Consider the following 18,751-nt stretch of genomic DNA (forward strand, 5'->3'; position numbering starts at 1 on the left):
GTAGGAGATCTTTTGAAGGTCTAGGGCCCACCTTCAATGGGGAAGACTACAGTTGTCCTGAGCTTGATATCTTAAAGAGTTTTCCCTGCTTCACAAGATTGTTGTGAAGATCCAATGAAAGTCCCCAGGAAATGGTAATGCCTTGGAAATAGTTGAGATCAGCCTCTGACTTCTTTGCTCTCTTTGCATATTACTGTAGCTTTCTGCTTCTGGTCTTATTGAGTGCTTTCTGATCTGCTTGTGTGTGTGTCCGCTTTTCATGCAACTGCCCCTAAGGCCTATTGCAGCAGAAGGAAGTTTTCTTCCTTCCTTCCTTCCTTCCTTCCTTCCTTCCTTCCTTCCTTCCTTCCTTCCTTCCTTCCTTCCTTCTTTCCTTCCTTCCTCCCTTCCTCCCTTCCTCCCTTCCTCCCTCCCTCCCTTCTTTCCTCCCTCCCTTCTTTCCTTCCTCCCTTTCTTCCTTCCTCCCTTCCTTCTTCCCTCCCTCCCACCCTCCCTTCCTCTTTTTTCTTTCTTTCTTTCTTTCTTTCTTTCTTTCTTTCTTTCTTTCTTTCTTTCTTTCTTTCTTTCTTTCTTTCTTTTCTTTCTTTCTTTCTTTCTTTCTTTTTTCTTTTTCTTTTTCTTTTCTTTCTTTTCTTTTCTTTTCTTTTCTTTTCTTTTCTTTTCTTTTCTTTTCTTTTCTTTTCTTTTCTTTTCTTTCATTCTTTCCCAGAGAGAGCACACAAGCAGGGGGAGCGGCAGGCAGGGGGAGAAGCAGGCTCCCTGCTGAGTAAGGAGCCCCATGCGGTACTCGATTCCAGGATCCTGGGATCATGACCTGAGCTGAGGCAGACACTTAATTGACTGAGCCACCCAGGCATCCAAGAAGGAAGTTTTCATATGCAACAGAGTTTCATAATAACATTTTTTTTATAGGAGGAGGAATAAACTGCCGCATTGGGTATGAGCTAAACAAGATTCTTACATTAGAAAGAAATAGGGATGCTGTTGTAATCTTTTTGGTTGACACTATAAATATCTTTGGATGTGGCAGGCACCTGACTTTTTTTCAGTTTTTTCAGTTGTTATTTTTGTTTTTTACAATATTTTATTATGGAAATTTCCAAATATCTGTAAAAATGGAAATGATTTTATTTTAAGTTTTTTTTTAAGAGAGACAAAGGAGAGAGAGAGAGAGTAGGAGCAGAGGGAGGGGCAGAGGGAGAAGGAGAGAATCCTCAAGCAGGATTGCGCTGAGCATGGAGTCCCACACAGGGCTTGTCCACGCTGAAATCAAGAGTTGGTCACTTAACCGACTGAGCCACCTGAGTGCCCCAAAACAGAAATAATTTTAATGTGAACGCACACATACCTACTATCTAGATTCTGCTGTTAACATTTACCTCTATTTGCTTTATCACTTGTCTATCCATCTAGCCATCCTTCTGTCCATCCATCAATTTCATGTACTTCAAAGTAAATTGCTGACTTCAGTGTATTTCCCCCTAAATACATTGTCATGTATATCATTAAACAAACAGAGTTCATTATTTATTTGCCTTTTTTTTTCATTTTGAGTAAAATTTACATGTATCGAGAAACACAAATCTTGTCTGCCTTTATAGACTTTTGACAAATAAAAACTCTTAACAACATATGGAGGATTACCATCACCCCACAAAGGTCCCTAGTGCTCTTTCCCAGTAAATGCCCACCCCCACTTCTCCAGGAGTTTTGACTTCTTTCCCTCTTACATTAGTTTCACCTATTTAGGAACTTCATATAAATGGGATCATGTAGCATATATACAGTTGACCCTTGAACAACTTGGGTTTGAACTGCACAGGTTCACTTCTAGCAGATTTTTTACAGTCCAGTACTGTAAATGTATTTTCTCTTCCTCACGATTTTCTTAATAACATCTTTTCTCTAGCTTACTATATTGTAAGAATACAGTATATAGGGCGCCTGGGTGGCTCAGTCGTTAAGCGTCTGCCTTAGGCTCAGGGCGTGATCGCGGAGTTCTGGGATCCAGCCCTGCATCAGGCTCCTCTGCGGGAAGCCTGCTTTTTCCTCTTCCACTCCCCCTGCTTGTGTTCCCTCTCTCGCTGGCTGTCTCTCTCTCTCTGTCAAATAAATAAATAAATAAAATATTTAAAAAAAAATTTAAAAAAGAATACAGTATATAGTACAGTAGTTTGCTCCTAGTTTGTTATTTACCTATTAATTTTTTAAAAATGCTCGTCTGACTTTCTTTTATTTATTTTTAAAGATTTACTTGTTTATTTTAGAGAGAGAGAGAGAGAGCACATGCATGAGCAGGGGAAGGGGCAGAGAGAAAGGGGGACAAGCCTTCTTCCTGCTGAGTGGGGAGCTGGTCACAGGGCTTGATCCTAGGATCCTGAGATCAAGATCTGACCCAAAATCAAGAGTTGGGTGCTCTGGGACACCTGGGTGGCTCAGGCGGTTAAGTGTCTGCTTTCGGGTCAGGTCATGATCCCAGGATCAAGTCCCACATCAGGCTCCTTGCTCAGCGGGGAGCCTCCTTCTCCCTCTGCCTGCTGCTCCCCCTGCTTGTGTGTTCTCTCTCTTTCTCTCTGACAAATAAATTTAAAAAAAAAAAAAAAAAAGTCAGGTGCTCAACCGACTGAGCCGCCCAGATGCCCCGACTTTCTTGTAAAAGGTAAAAGGTTCTTTATAAGGATAGTTTTAAATTTACGGAATTGAACAGATAATAAAGAGTTTCTATTTATCCCCCTTTTCCATATACAGTTTCTTTCTTTATTAACATCTGGTATTAATGTGGTGTATTTGTTATAATTAATGAACCAATATTGATATACTATGGTTAACTGAAGTCCATAGGTTACATTATGGTTTAGTTTTTTGTGTTGTATTGTTCTATGGGTTTTGACAAATGCATATTTTTCAATCATAAAAAGGAATGAAGTACTTATACATGATATAACATGGATGAACTTTGAAAACACTCTAAGTGAAAGAAGCCAGTCACAAAAGGTCACGATATTGTAATATTCCACTTATAAGAAATGTCCAGAAGAGGCACCTGCAGACAGAAAGTAGATTAGTAGTAGCAGTAGGGACTGGGAGAAAGAGGAAGAGTGATTGCTAACAGGTACCATTAAGGATTTTTGCAGTGTAGGGGGATGAGAAAATACTCTGGAATTAGATAGTGCTAATAGTTGTACAACTTTTTGAAAATACTAAACAGTATTACATAGTTTAAAGGGTGAATGTTTTGACATGTAAATTTATCTCAATAAAAAAGTTATAAAGTGTTCACGGTCATTTCATCATTGTGATTCCTCATTTGCACATATTCCTTTATGTATCAAATATCACCTACTAAGAAAATTAAATAGCTACTTTATATAAATATAATCTGCTTTTCTATAACTTTACCCACTAATCCTTATTTTGTGCCATGAAAATACTCAGAATAACTTGGTTCTTTCTTTTACCTTGTAGCCTTTAGGTGTTTGAAAATAGCCATTTTTGTTTTCCCTCTTATGCATTTTCTTATCCAGTCTAAATATCCCCAGTTCTTTCAAGTTTTCTTAATGAAATATACTATATGTGGAAAGCACACTAGTTAGTCAATGTTGATTTCATGCAGTATCACCACCATTACAGTGTTATACAGAACATTTTCATGGCCCTGAACCCCCCACGCATCACCTGTTTATCCCTCCTCCATTCCCGTTCCCTCAAACCCACAGCAGCCACCAATCATTCTACTGTCTCTATATTTTTTTCTTTTCCAGAATGTGATAGAGTTGGGATCATACAACATGTAGTCTTTTCAGACTGGTTGCTTTACTCACACCTCAATTTTAACTGCTGAAATGTTTTCCGACCATTATTTTGTAGAATTCACTAAGTTGTGAGCATCATATCATTGCTTTTGAGCAATTAATTATGATAGACCTTGGTGTAATTTTCTTCATGTTTCTTCTGCTTGGCGTTCATCGAGCTTTTGGATTTGTGAGTTTATGTTTTTCATCAAATATGGGAATTTTTTTATTTTTTATTTTTTTTTAAAGATTTTATTTATTTATTCGACAGAGATAGAGACAGCCAGCGAGGGAGGGAACACAAGCAGGGGGAGTGGGAGAGGAAGAAGCAGGCTCACAGCGGAAGAGCCTGATGTGGGGCTCGATCCCATAACGCCGGGATCACGCCCTGAGCCGAAGGCAGACGCTTAACTGCTGTGCCACCCAGGCGCCCCAAATATGGGAATTTTTTGGCTAGTTTTTTTTCCAAGTATTTTTCTGCCCTCCTCCCTTTTCAGGGGAGTCTATTTACTCATATATCAGGCCATGAATAATGAGAGAGTCCCAGGGATTACTGATGCTTTGAACATTTTTTCTTATTTTTAGTCTTTTTCTCTTCACTTTGTATAGTTTCTATTGCTCTGTCTTCAAGTTCACTAATCTTTTCTTCTGCAGTATTTAATCTGCTTTTAATCCTACCCAGTGATGTTCAACTCAGACATTGTAGTTTTCATCTCTAAAAGCTCATTTTGGGTCTTTTCAAAAATATCTTCCATGTCTCTACTTAACAGTGCAAACATATAGAATATAGTTATGTTTTTTGCCCCAAAGGTGATATATCCATTTTATATTGGAAGCAAGTGCTTTCAGTATTTTTATTTGCTGCATCTTAAAAACATCTAGGGCTATTTGTGTGTTTCTTCCCAAAGCCTCAATTCTGCCATGGCCAGTTTAACATCTAAGGTCCTTTCAGGATCCCAGACCAGGAAGCTGTGGGAGGGACCATTGAATCCTCAAGGGCATGACAGTGGGGTCCCTTTCCCAAAGTTTCTCCAAGCAGAGCCAACTGCTCCTCCAAACAGGGCTGGTGAGGCTATCTCAACACCCCTAGGAAGTGGTAACCCTGAAGGCAGTACTTGGAGGGGTGACTGTCTGATGGGGGAGGTTTCAGGCTGGTCTTCCCCAGATCCCCAGCCAGGGCAATCATCACTGGCTACCAGAAGAGTCAGGTGCAGAAGTGTTTTTGTAGCTCAAGCAGGGCCTGAAAGTGATGGGAGATGGTGTTCTTCTCAGCTATGGGCATCTTTGCATATGCCTGCTCGTATCCATCAGGCTGAAAGCAGGGGTCCCAGCCAAAGTCCTGGAAGACTTGGGGCACCATGATCTGGCCCCCTGAACAGGGCCACTGGCTTGCTGGGGTCCCTGGTGCTGAGCACAAGTGTGCAGAGCACACAGGCAAATCTGTCCTCAAACCCAGCCAGAAGCTGGTAGAGACCTTCAGGCTTTAACTTCTCCAGAAACCACTTTATGTAGGGGCCAGAGAGGCTCCCAAAGGCACTGAAGCACGGATGGATATCCTCCACCAGTACAGGCCCCTGTACCTGGCGAACTGTTTCCTGACACTTGTGTGTGGAAATCTCATTGGGCTGTCCCTGGAACTCTGGCAGGTCAATTTCTGTGCCACCAAAGTTCATGGAAACTTATTTCCTAGAATCTGAATGACCTCCTTCAGCTTTTAATGTCCATGTCTGTTAATTCTAACATTTTTGCCAGTTCCCGGTCAATTTTTTTCTTCTCATAGGTGTGTTTTCTGACTTCTTTGCATGCCTGATAAATTTGACTGGATGGCAGACATGGTGAATTTTAGCATCCAGCTGTGTATTTTTCTATTTCTAGAAATATTCTTGAACTTTGATCTGGAATATGATTAAGCTACTTGAAAATAATTTGATCCTTTTGGGCCTTCAGGTGGGACCAGAACAGTGCTTAATTTAGGGCTAATTATTTCTGAATACTTAGGCAAGACTTTTCTTTGTACTATATCCAATGACCCATAAATCATAAGTTTTTCCAGTCTGACTAGTTGGAACCAGCATTATTTTGAGCCAGTGAGTGCTGGGTGCTCTTGGCTATTGATCTTTTCAGCTGGCTCCTTCCCTGGCCTCTGATAAATTCTTCACATTGATGTCCTGATCATTACTTAGCTGAATACTTGAGAAGGACCCTCTGCAGACCTCCAGGGGATCTTTCTGTACAGCTCTTTTCTCTGTGGTACCCTGTCCTCTTTCCTCTCCCTAGACTCTTAGGTCTGTCTCCTTAACTAAGGGAATCCACTGGGCTTCTCCTGGGTTCTTTGTCCTTGTGCTTTGGCCTTTCAAGTCCAAAAGTTGGAACAATCATAGGGCTTACTTTATTTACTTCTGGTCTCTCAGTGATTACTTTCTTTCATTGCCTTATATCCAGTGTCTTGAAAATTTTTGTGTCACACGTGTCTTGAAAATTGTTCCACATATTTTGTCTTTTTTTGTTGTTGTTATTGTTGTTACTTCATGCAGGAGAGTACATTTAGTTCCTCTGGATTTCTTTTTATTTTTCTTATACCTATAGCTATACCACAATCCTATGTATACATTAATGTCCTTAATAAGTTTTGGAAAATTATCAATAGTGATCTCTTTGATAAATGTCTGTTTTCCATTTTCTCTCTTTTTCTGGAACTCTGATTAGATTTATATTAGACATTGTCATCTTATGCTTTTTGTCTCTTAATCTCTTTTTCTTCATTTCCATCTCCTTATCTCTGTGCTGTGTTCTGGGTAGTTTTCTTTTAAAAAATTTATTTATTTATTTTTAACTGAAGTATAGTTGACTGCAATATTATATTAGCATCAGATGTATAACGTAGTGATTTGACACTATATACATTATGAGATATTCTCCATGATAAGTCACGATAAAGTTAATACAATATTTTTGACTATATTCCCTGTGCTGTACTTCACATCCTCATAACTTATTTATTTTATAACTGGGAGTTTGTGCCTCTTAATCCCCTTCAGCTGTTTTGCCTAGCCCTTTACGCCTTCCCCTCTGGCAACCACCAGTTTGTTCTCTGTATTTATGAGTCTGTTTCTGTTTTCTTTGTTTTGTTTTTTAGATTCTACATATAAGTGAAATCAGATGGTATTTGTCTTTCTCTGACTTGTTTCTTAGCATAATAACCTTTAGGTCCATTCATATCACAAATAGCAAGATTTCTTTTTTTTTATTGACTGACTTATATTCTGATATATATATATATATATATCCCACCATCTCTTTATCCATTCATCTATTGATGGATACTTAGGTTGCTTCTATATTTTGGTTATTGTAAATAGGCTGCGATAAACATAGGAGTGCATATATCTTTTCAAATTAATGTTTTCACGTTCTTCAGGTAAATATTCAGAAGTGGAATTACTAGACCATATGGTATTTTTATTTTTAAGTTTTTGAGGTACCTCCATATTATTTTCATAGTGCTGCACCAATTTACATTCTCACTAACAGTGCGTGAGGGTTCCTTTTTCTCCACATCCTCACCAACACTTCTTATTTTGGGTCTTTTTGATTCTAGCCATTCTGACAGGTATGAGGTGATATCTCATTGTGGGTTTTTTATTTTTTATTTTAAAGTTAATAGACTTTATTGCCCAGCAGTTACAAGTACTCAAACATGTATTTTTCTGTATTAACTTATTATGAGGTGATCAATGTTAAATAAAATACTGATTTTCATCATCTGTTCAAATTCAAGTCTTATTGACCAATTCATTTTCCTTCCAATTGCATGCCTTTGAGGCAATGAATTTTAACTACGATAGTTTTGGACTTGAATATTCATCTGCAGCTACCTCATTATATGCAGTTGTGCTCCTAGAGTTTTTATCACAGCCATCCTGTGAGCAGTTTCTGGAAAACATCAGGATGCCCTTCATTCATCTTCACCTCATAGGCTCTGTTGCACCCGTAGACGCTGCCCCTTGGCCTACTTGGCCGATGGTGCCCGACAAACACTCATCCTTTGGTGGCGGCGCAGGAAAGCTCATTGTGGTTTTGATGTGCATTTCCCTGATGATTTAGTGATGTTGAGCATCTTTTCATGTGCTTGTTGGCCATCTTTATGAATTTTTGGGAAAAGGAAAATTTTGGGAAATTCATGTCTTCTGACCATTTTTATTTTTATTTATTTATTTTTAAAGATTTATTTATTTATTTGAGAGAGAGAGAGCACGAGCGCATGAGTGGGGAGGAGAGGGAGAAGCTGTCTCTCCGAGAGCAGGGAGCCTGAGGTGGGGCTCCATTCCAGGACCCTGGGATCATGACCTGAGCCACCCAGGTGCCCCTTCTGCCCATTTTTAAATCAGATTGTTTTATTGGTGTTAAGTTGTATGATTTCTTTATATATTTTGGATATTAGCTCCCTATTGGGTATATCGTTTGCAAATATCTCCCATTCAGTAGATTGCCTGTTTCACTTTTGCACTTCAATGTGCAAAAGCTTTTTTATTTTGGTATAGTCCCACTGTTTATTTTTGTTTGGGTTGCCCTTTTTTGAAGAGATAAATCCAAAAAATATATTGCTAAGACTGATATCAGAGAGATTATGGCTTTTTTTTTTTTTTTAGGAGTTTTATGGTTTTGGGGCTCACATTTAAGTCTTTAATCCATTTTGAGTTTATTTTTTTATATAGTATAAGATAGTGGTCTACTTTCATTCCTTTGCTTATGTTTGTCCAGTTTTCTCAATACTATTTATCAAAGAGATTGTCTTTTCCCCATTGTATATTCCTGCCTCCTTTGTCATAGATTAATTGACCATATAAATGTGGGTTTATTTCTGGGCTCTCTGTTTTATTCCATTGATCCATGTGTCTGTTTTTGTGCTAGTACCACACAGTTCTGATTACCAATGCATTGTCGTATAATTTGAAATCTGGGAGTGTGATACCTTCAGGTTTGTTCTCCTTTCTCAAGATTGTTTTGGCTATTTGGGGTCCTTTAAGATTCCATATGAATTTAGGGTTATTTGTTCTAGTTCTGTAAAAAATGTTGTTAGTATTTTTAAAAAAGATTTTATTTATTTATTTGAGAGAGAGAGAGAGAGTGAGCAAGCACAAGCAGGGCAGAGGGAGAAGCAGACTCCCTGTTCAGCAGGGAGCCTGACATGGGCCTTGATCCCAGGACCCCAGGATCATGACCAGAGATGAAGGTAGATGCTTAACCAACTGAGCCACCCAAGCACCCCTGTTAGTATTTTGATAGAGATTTCACTGAACCTGTAGATTGCTTTGGGCAGTATGGACATTTGAATGATATTAATTCTTAAAATCCATGAGCAGGTTGTATCTTTCCATTTGTTTGTGTTACCTTTAATTTCTTTCATCAGTATCTTATAGTTTTCAGAGTATAGGTCTTCCATCTCCTTGGTAAAATTTATTTCTAGGTATTTTATTATTTTTGGTGCAATTGTAAATGGGATTGTTTTCTTAATTTCTCATTCTGCTAGTTTATTAGTATATAAAAACACAACACATTTCTGTATATTAATTTTATATCCTGCAAATTTACTGAATTCATTTATTATAATAGTTTTTTGGTGGCATCTTTAGGGTTTTCTATGTATAGTATTATGTCATCTGCAAATAGTTTTATTTCTTCCTTACTAATTTCGTTGCTTTTTATTTTTGTTTCTTGTCTGATTGCTGTGGCTAGGACTTCTAGTACTATGTTGAATAAAGGTGGCAAGAGTAAACACACTTGTTTTGTTACTGATCTTAGAGAAAATCTTTCACCTTTTCACCACTGAGTATGTTAGCTGTGGGTTTGTCACAGATAGCCATTATTATATTGAGTTTTGTTCCCTCTCAATCATTTTGTCAAGAGTTTTTATCATGAATGGATGTTGAATTTGCCAAATGATTTTTCTGCATCTATTGAGATGACTATATGGTTTTTATTCTCCATTTTGTTAATGTGGTGTATCACATTGATTTGTGGATATTGACCCATCCTTGCATCCCTGGAATAAATTGCACTTAATTTTGGTGAATGTTCTTTTAATATATTGTTGAATTTGGTTTGCTAATATTTTGTTGAGGATTTTTGCATCTGTATTCATTAGGGATATTGGCTTCTAATTTCTTTCCTTCCTTCCTTCCTTCCTTCCTTCCTTCCTTCCTTCCTTCCTTCCTTCCTTCCTTCGTGGTATCTTTGGTTTGGCTATCAGGGGAGTGCTGTCCTTATGGAATGAATTTGAAACAATTCTTCCTTTTCTATTTTTTGGAATAGATTGAGAATAGATATTAACCCTTCTTTAAATGTTTTGTAGAGTTTACCTTTGTAGCACTCTGGTCCTGACTTCTGTTGGTTTTGAGAGTTTTTTGTTTATTGATTCAATTTAATTATTAGTAATTCATCTATTTAGATTTTCTATTTCTTCCTGATTCATTCTGGGAAGATTGTATGTTTCTCGGAATTTATCTATTTCTTCTATGTAGTTGAATTTGTTGGTAAATAAATTGCTATATCCCCTTTATCATTATGTAATGCTATTCTTTGTCTCTTGTTATGTTTGTTCTTCTAAAGTTTATTTTGTGTCATGTAATTATTGCTACCCCAGCTTTTTTTCATTTCCATTTGCATGGAATATGTTTTTCCATCCCTTCACTTTTATTTTGCATATGTCTTTATATTTTAAGTGAGTCTCTTGTAGGCAGCATATAGGAGTCTTATTTATTTTTATCCATTTAATCTCCTTATGTCTTTTGCTTGGAACCTTTAGTCCATTTACATTTAAAGTAATTATTGATAAGTTTGTACTTTTGTAATTTTGTTAATTTTTTCTGGTTCTTTTTTTTTTTTTTTTAAGATTTTATTTTTATTTCTACACCTAACTTGAGGCTTGAACTTATAACTCCAAGAGCAAGAGTTGCATACTTACTGACTGAGCCAGCCGGGCACCTGTCTGGTTCTTTTTGTAATTCTTCTCTGTCCCTTTCTTGTCTTGCGATTCGATGATTTTCTTTAGTTTTATGCTTGAATTCCTTTCTCTTTATGATTTCTTGTGCACTTATTATAGGTTTTTGGTTTTTGTTATCATGAGGTTTATCTATAGCACCCTATGTATTTAAGTCTATTTTGTTTGTTTATTTATTTATTTATTTAAGAGAGTGTGTGCATGTGCACTTGAGCAGGGGAGGAGCAGAGGGAGAGGGAGAGAAAGAATCTTTAGCAGGCTCCATGTCTAGTGCAGAGCCTGACATGAGGCTCAATCTCATGACCCTGAGATCATGACCTATGGTTATCATGAGGTTTATCTATAATACCCTTTGTATTTAACTGTCTGATTTATTTCTTTATTATTTATTTATTTATTTATTTATTTGTTTATTTAAGAGAGAGCACGTGCCTATGCACAAGAGCAGGGGCAGGGTAGGAGTCACTCTGGAGGAGTGTCTGTCATGGCTGAGGCTACCTGCTGGGTGTAACAGGACAGTAGTTGCTTTGGAAGACACAATTGCCAGGGTGGGTCTGCAGGGGAATGCTGGGATGAGTCCAGGGGTGCTAGCAAGGTAGATGGAGAGTGTCAGAACTGGTACGTGCCAGTGTCAGGCCATCTAGGCTGAAGGAAGGCAGAAAAAAAAGTGCTTACCAGCACTTTTGTTCCTGAAGAAATTTCCTATAGGTCCCTGTCCCTCCATCACACACCCTAAAATTTGTCAGTAAGTCTCCTTCATTACGGCCCAGGTGCTTCTTAAACTGCTGCCTTTGTGTTGGGTCTCAGAGTGAGTGATACTATGTGGCAGCCCTTTAAGAACAGAATCTCAGTTCCTATCACCCTCTGGCTCTCCTGGAGTAAGCCCTGCTGATTTTCAAAGCCATACCTCGGCTGCAAGGCCAGGGAGTCTTTGTGAAGGGAAGCCTTTGGGGCTGTGCACGGCACACAGACATGGCTATTGGGGTAGCTCTGCTGTGCTGCACCCTTTAAATTTTGTTTAAAGATTTTATTTATTTATTTGAGAGAGAGAGCATGAGTGGGGGCAATGTTATGGTAGCTCATCTTCCCAGTGCAGATCCCCAGGGCAAGGGTTGCCCAGTGTGAGGCTTGAACCCCTATCTCCTCAGTGGGGAGCCTCCACACCTGTGATATCCCTCCTGCTTGTGGGTCTCTGCTTCAGGGGTTGAGTTCTTGATTGCCTCTCTGCCCCGCCTACCCTTCTTCATGTAGCTTTTTATTTATGCCTTTAGCTGTGGAAGTACTGTTCTGCTAGTCTTCTGGTCTTTCTCAGAGTAAGTTGCGCTGTATGTAGTTGCGGCCTTGGTGTGTCCATGGGAGGATGTGAGTTCAGAATCTTCCTACTCTGTCATCTTACGCTTTCCACCCAATGTTATTTTTACTGGGGCAGCCATGACCTTGGATTTGCCTGGTGATTACCGATTACCATTTCCCACTCCATTCTTAGCTTATTGTATTTTGTTTATTGTTTTTGTTTGTCACCCCTAGAGACTTCTGTTTTTTCCTGCAAGCCCAATAATGCTTCAGAAAATACGCTCTGTCATGGATCTAGTTGTATTGTAATAAGAAGACCTTTCAGAGTATTTTGTCCATGTATTTCCAGGAGGGAATGTCCTAAAGAAGGTGTTTTTAAAATCGACACTTCCCAGTGTGTGAACTGCATATTGAACTGATAAACTCTTTGTAATTAGGTGTTTAAGCAAGGGCTGGATGATTCTTTCTGTTATGGGTGAGAGATTAAACTAAATGACCATTCGAACTCAAAGATATTGTAATTCAGCAGTCTCAGGCTTACGATAGAACACCCAGATCACTTTTAATATAAATAAAGGCTGCTCAGGATGGTATTTGTAATTTATCATTTGTAATCACTTCCAAATATTTGGTTTTATTCAGAACTGAAAGAAATGACTTCTTTGAATTTCGGGTCTTTGTTCATTTTTGAACAGTTGTTATTTACATTTAACCAACTTGAGAAATGTGGTTTTATTCATGAATTCAACTATTTATAAAAAATCCCATTCTGTATAAATACATAAGACGTGGTTTCTATCCTCATAGAGTTTGTAATTTAGAAAAGAAGTAAAAGAAGTCCTCATTTTGTTCGACATCTCAGACATTACATTCCAAATGATTATGACTCTGGTTAAAATCCTCCATAGTTCATTTGCTCATGTGAGTGTGACAGGAATATACATGTCAGATCCCTTTCTTTTCCTAGCTTGTTCTTGCGTATCTTTTATGAGTATCTACTGTTTCTTTCCCTAACATTGCTTTTTCTTTCATATATTTTCTGGCTCTTTTTTCCTTTTTATTTTTTTTGCATGATACCTTGTCTTCTTTCTCTTGCAGAGAGCGGTACGTACAAATGCTTGACCAAATTGCCCGGCAGATGATTGATTTCTACAAAGACTTGGTAACTCAGCGAATGATGGACCAGCGCATTTTAGAAGAACTGTACAATTTTAAGAATGTTATTGAAGAACTGACGAGGTAAAATCTGTGATTATCTTTTTTTTTTTTTAAAGATTTAATTTATTTATTCAACAGAGATAGAGACAGCCAGCAAGAGAGGGAACACAAACAGGGGGAGTGGGAGAGGAAGAAGCAGGCTCCTAGCGGAGTAGCCTGAGGTGGGGCTCGATCCCATAACGCTGGGATCACGCCCTGAGCCGAAGGCAAACGCTTAACCGCTGTACCACCCAGGCGCCCCAAAATCTGTGATTATCTTAAACCCAAAACACAAGTCAAAACCGTGTCTCTAAAGAGAATAAAAAACAGGAGAAGTAGAATGATTAAAAGTGAGGACGCTTTTTTCCTTTTTGGGGGTTTAGGAAGAGAACAGAAAGGACTGGATATAGAAATAGAGACCTGGGTTACAAAGATTAACACAAAACTAGGGCTTTGTGTATGTTTGTTAGGGAAACGATTCCTGTTCTCCTTCTAGGACTGCTATGTTCATCTTAATCATGTTTACAGAGCAGTGCCATGATTAAGGATGTTAAGGTTTAAATCCCAAAGAGGATAAGTGTTACATAGCAATCAAGTTAGTGATCATCTAACCTGTGTCAAGACAATTCGTGGCAAGAATGAAAAGGATAAGATAGGCATGTCAGAGGGTAGGATAGAGCAGCCTGGTGGCCTTGCCTGTTAGCATCTGCCTTCTCTCCATTCGAGAGGCTCTCTCACATCATCTTTCTGCCCTTTCTAGCCAACCGGATTCCATTGCCAAACCTGACAGAATTCCATCCAAATGGACACTAGATTTCTTGATTTAGTTTATAAGGTGTAAAAACTAGGAAGAAATGTACACATAACTGGGAAGATTCCTGAGTATAAATCGATTTCCTGGGTAGAGACATTTTGGAACTCTTCAACTATGAATCTAAAATTTCTTTGCTTTGTTTCAGGGAACTGTGTCTGGTTCGGGCACATGATATGAAATTAACAAAGGAAGCAGAAAAGGCCCACAAGGATTTGGCACAAGCTCTTTTAGATGCTGAAAAGAATGCTAAGTGAGTTACCAGATGTTAGCCATTGTGTCATACATGCTTCACACTTATTTGAAGAAACAAAATTTTATGGAAACATTTGAAGTTTTTTATTACAACAGTGCCTGAAGGAGTTAATATATATATACAGGGAACTTCTAATAAATGTATTTATTAACTCCTCCAGGCCCTGTTTAATACAGATCTCATACATGTCTTCTTGTGTGAATTTTCCAGGGAGGTATCCCTAGAAGTGGAATTACTGAGTCATAGGCTATGCATACCCTTGTCATGCTAGGATGTTGCCAAATGCTCTACAAAGTAGTCGTACCAGTATATCCTCTCATCGGTGTATGAGATTTCCCTTTTGTCCATATCTTTTATCAATCTGGTGGGTATGAAAAGGTATCTGGTGTTTGTTTGCAATTTCCTAATTAGTGGTATGACTCTAGTTCATTTTTAGATTTTAATAAATCTACTATGATCTTAATGTTTTTGTCCTATTTTAGGGGTTAGCAAACTTTTCCTGTAAACAGTCAGATGGTGAGATATGGTTTCTGATGCAGCTACTCAATCAGCTTGGCCTTTATAATGTGTGCCACTGTAGTGTAAAGGCAGGCAAGGGCAATACCAGAACATGGCTATGTTCCAATAAAACTTTATTGACACTGAAATTTGAAGGTATAACATTTTCATGTGTCACAAAAATTGTTATCCTATTGCTTTTTTAACCATTAAAAATATAAAAAGTAAAATATGTGAAAAACTAAAAATCTAAAATTCTTAGCTCGTGTTTATACAAAACACAAGTGGTGGGCTATATTTAAACCCACAGGCTGTAGTTTGGTGACCTCTACTCTATTTCATTTTTGGTTAGAGTTCTGATTACTAGGATGCTCTTGGGTATATCTGATTGTATTTTTAATTTTTCTTATTGATTAAAAATAATATTATATTATCATAGAAGCGTTATATGTGCCTTGTAAGTAGAAAATACAAACAAGCAAAAATGAATTAAAAATATGAGTTTCACCATCCATAGATTACTGCTATACATGACTTAGTGTATATCCTTTTGTTTCTATGTATATGTGCACACATGCATTGTTTTAATTGTACTGTATGTACTGTTATACAGCCTGTTTTTTTTAGCCCACAGTCTCTACCGATTTCAGTAAAGTTTCACTTCACAAATTACCAAGGTCATATCCAAATTTTCCCAATTATTCCCCAAACGTATTTTACATAGGGTTGTCCAAACTAGTATCCAATCTAGGGCCACACATTGTATCTTGTTTTATGATCCTTTTAATTCAGTGTAGTCTTTTGCTTTTTTAAAAAAATGTGTTGAAGAGTGACTGTATTTTTTTAAAATGTCAAGAAAAACACAAATGTATAAAAAATCTGAATTCAGAGATATATTCTTACTTTTATTCTATTTTGTTCCTTACTAGAATGAGAAGGGTACCTTGATCATTTTTTGTGCACTGAATATATTGCTGTTTTCTATAGATAATTCACCCTTCTTATCCTCTGTGCTCTGGAGCCGAAATACAACACAAAGACTGAGTTTGGGGATAAAGAGGAACAATAGTTTCATTACTTTGCCGGGCAAAGGAGGCCGGAGCAGGCTAATGCCTTCAAAACTGCAGACTGCCCTGGGTAAAAGGCTGAGGGGTTGTATAGGAAAACACAGGATCTGCCAGTTTCGCTAGGAATCTGGTATGTGCTGCCAGCCACAGTCCTCATGTCTTTAAGGTGGTCTCATGACTAGTGCTTGTGCTGGGCCATCTGAGTCTGGTTACCGGGTATCAACTTCGATATCAAGTTCCTGGAACAGAGGATCCCACAGAAGCACAAGTGAAGGGGTGGGGTCTTTAAGAATGAGGAAGAGAAAAATTTGTTCAACTCAAGAGTCAAACCTTGCTGAAACATTAGTATGTCCATCTTAATTTCCATCTGTCTTTACATTTTTGTGTGGTTTCAGTATGATCTATTAAAATTTGACCCCAATAATGTCATTTCTCTGCCCGAAATTCTGTAGTAGCTCCCCATCTTAGAGTAAAGGGCCATGTTTTTTTAAAAATGGTTTACAAGACTCAACCTACCAGAATTTCTCTGACTTCTCCTACTTTATTTCAGAACTGCTGCCTTTGTGCTGTTCCTTGAACATACCAGACAGGCTCCCACCTTGGGGCCTGGAATTTTCTTCCCCCTCCCAGAGAGCTGAGTAGCTTCCTCCCTCCTTCCTTCAGACCTTTGCTCATCTCCCTCCATTTAAAACCACAGTACATTTTGTCCTCTCAATCCCCTTTCCCTGATTGATTTCCATCTGTTGCACTATCACTATTTACTATATTTTACTTTTTTGTTTGTTGGTTATCTCTTCTGAATAAACTTTATAAGGGCAAAGTTTTGTTTTGTTTTGTTTTGTATGGTACCTGGCATTTGGTAGGCACTAAACAGATATTTGTTGAATTAATTAGTAAAAATAAGTTAGAACTTCTTTTGTGCTAATGTCCATTATAAGAACATCTAAAACCAGAGAGAAAGGGAAGGAAAAGGAGAAAGTTTGAAGTAGGATTTATTTTTGTGATTAGAAATTTTTAGTTATACTTTAAAAAATAATAACATTTTTATTGAAAATTAGGAAAATCGAAACAAATAAGGAAATAAAGAGCACCCATAATTTTTTCTCTCAGAGGTAAACACTATTAATATTTTGATATATTTTTCTTTTTTCCATTTCTATGTATTTTTTATATAAATGAGATCAAACTGAATATATAATTTACATTTGGGTTATCTCATGTTACAACATGAAAAGTTTTCCCATGTACCAAAGTATTAACAACAACAAGATCTTTAATTAGCAGCAGAGTATTTTCATCATAGAGCTCTATCATATATTTTATTTGACCAACCCCTTATTATTGGACAATGAGTTTATTTCTGAATTTATTTCTTTTGCTATTATAAACAAGGGTCATTAATTCTCTTTTTAAAATCACTGTCTGGGGTGCCTGGGTGGCTCAATTGGTTAAGTGTCTGCCTTCTGCTCAGGTCATGATCCCAGGGTGCTGGGATAGAGCCCTGCATTGGGCTCCCTGCCCAGCAAGGAGTCTGCTTCTCCCTCTCCATCTGCCTGCAACTCCCCCTACTTGTACTCTCTCTCTCTCTGTCAAATAAATAAATAAATAAATAAATAAATAAAACCTTTAAAAAAAATAAAATCACTGTCTTGGGTGCCTGGGTGGCTCAATCAGTTAAGTATCCAACTCTTGATCTAAGCTTAGGTGTTGATCTTGGGGGTCGTGAGTTCAGGTCCTGCTTTGGACTCTATGCTTGGTGTGGGCCCTACCTGAAAAAAAAATCAGTGTCTAACTTTCAGGTAGTAATGTGCACAAATTGTAAAGGTATATAACTTGTTGAATTTTCATATGTGATTAATTTTTCTTAGTTACTCTGAACACATAGAAGTCTCCAAAAAGAAGCCTTTCAAGAACTGATGCTGGTGGTTCCTGGCTTTCACCAAAATTAGAAGAATTCTATGTCATGGGCCTTTAATTCTTTAAAAAAAAAAAAAAAAAAATATATATATATATATATATATATTTAAATTCAATTAATTAACATATAACATATTATTAGTTTCAGAGGTAGAGATTGGTGATTCATCAGTCTTATATAAGACTCAGTGCTCATTATATCCCATGCCCTCCTTAATGTCCATCACCCAGTTACACCATCCCCCTACCCATCTGCCCTCCAGCAACCCTCAATTTGTTTCCTATGATTAAGAGTCTCTTATAGTTTGTCTCCCTCTCTGATTTTGTCTTGCTTTATTTTTCCCTCCCTTCCTCTATGCTCCTCTGTTTTGTTTCTCAAATTCCACATATGAGTGGAGTCATATGATAATTGTCTTTCTCTGATTGACTTATTTCACTCAGCATAATACCCTCTAGTTCCATCCATGTCATTGCAAATGGCAAAATTTCATTTTTTTTGATGGCTGAGTAGCATTCCATTGTGTATATATACCACATCTTCTTTATCCATTCATCTGTTGATGGGCATCTGGGCTCTTTCCATAGTTTGGCTATTGTGGACATTGCGGCTATAAACATTGGGGTGCACGTGCCCCTTTGGATTACTACATTTGTATCTTTGGGGTAAATACCCAGTAGTACAATTGCTGGGTCCTAAGGTAGCTCTATTTTCAACTTTTTGAGGGACTTCCATACTGTTTTCCAGAGTGGCTGCACCAGCTTGCATTCCCATCAACAATGTAGGAGAGGTCCCCTTTATCTGCATCTTTGCCAACATCTGTCCTTTCCTGACTTGTTCATTTTAGCCATTCTGACTGGTGTGAGGTGGTCTCATTGTGGTTTTCATTAGTATTTCCCTGATGCCGAGTGATGTTGAGCATT

At 37.8% G+C, this 18,751-nt stretch overlaps 1 protein-coding gene and 1 pseudogene across 1 annotated transcript in view; one reads left to right on the top strand and one right to left on the bottom strand.

Annotated features, from left to right (window-relative positions):
• AXDND1 (axonemal dynein light chain domain containing 1) overlaps positions 1-18,751 on the top strand; it is a 96,753-nt gene that overhangs the window by 19,942 nt on the left and 58,060 nt on the right. The window contains exons 10-11 of the mRNA XM_026509260.4: positions 13,183-13,323; positions 14,241-14,345. Of these exons, the coding sequence (XP_026365045.3) occupies positions 13,183-13,323; positions 14,241-14,345 (246 nt within the window). The remainder of the gene's footprint in view (positions 1-13,182; positions 13,324-14,240; positions 14,346-18,751) is intronic.
• Positions 4,784-7,861, bottom strand: LOC113262970 (inosine triphosphate pyrophosphatase-like; annotated as a pseudogene).

The sequence above is a fragment of the Ursus arctos genome, unplaced genomic scaffold (assembly GCF_023065955.2).
Source record: "Ursus arctos isolate Adak ecotype North America unplaced genomic scaffold, UrsArc2.0 scaffold_2, whole genome shotgun sequence".
Taxonomy (NCBI): domain Eukaryota; kingdom Metazoa; phylum Chordata; class Mammalia; order Carnivora; family Ursidae; genus Ursus; species Ursus arctos.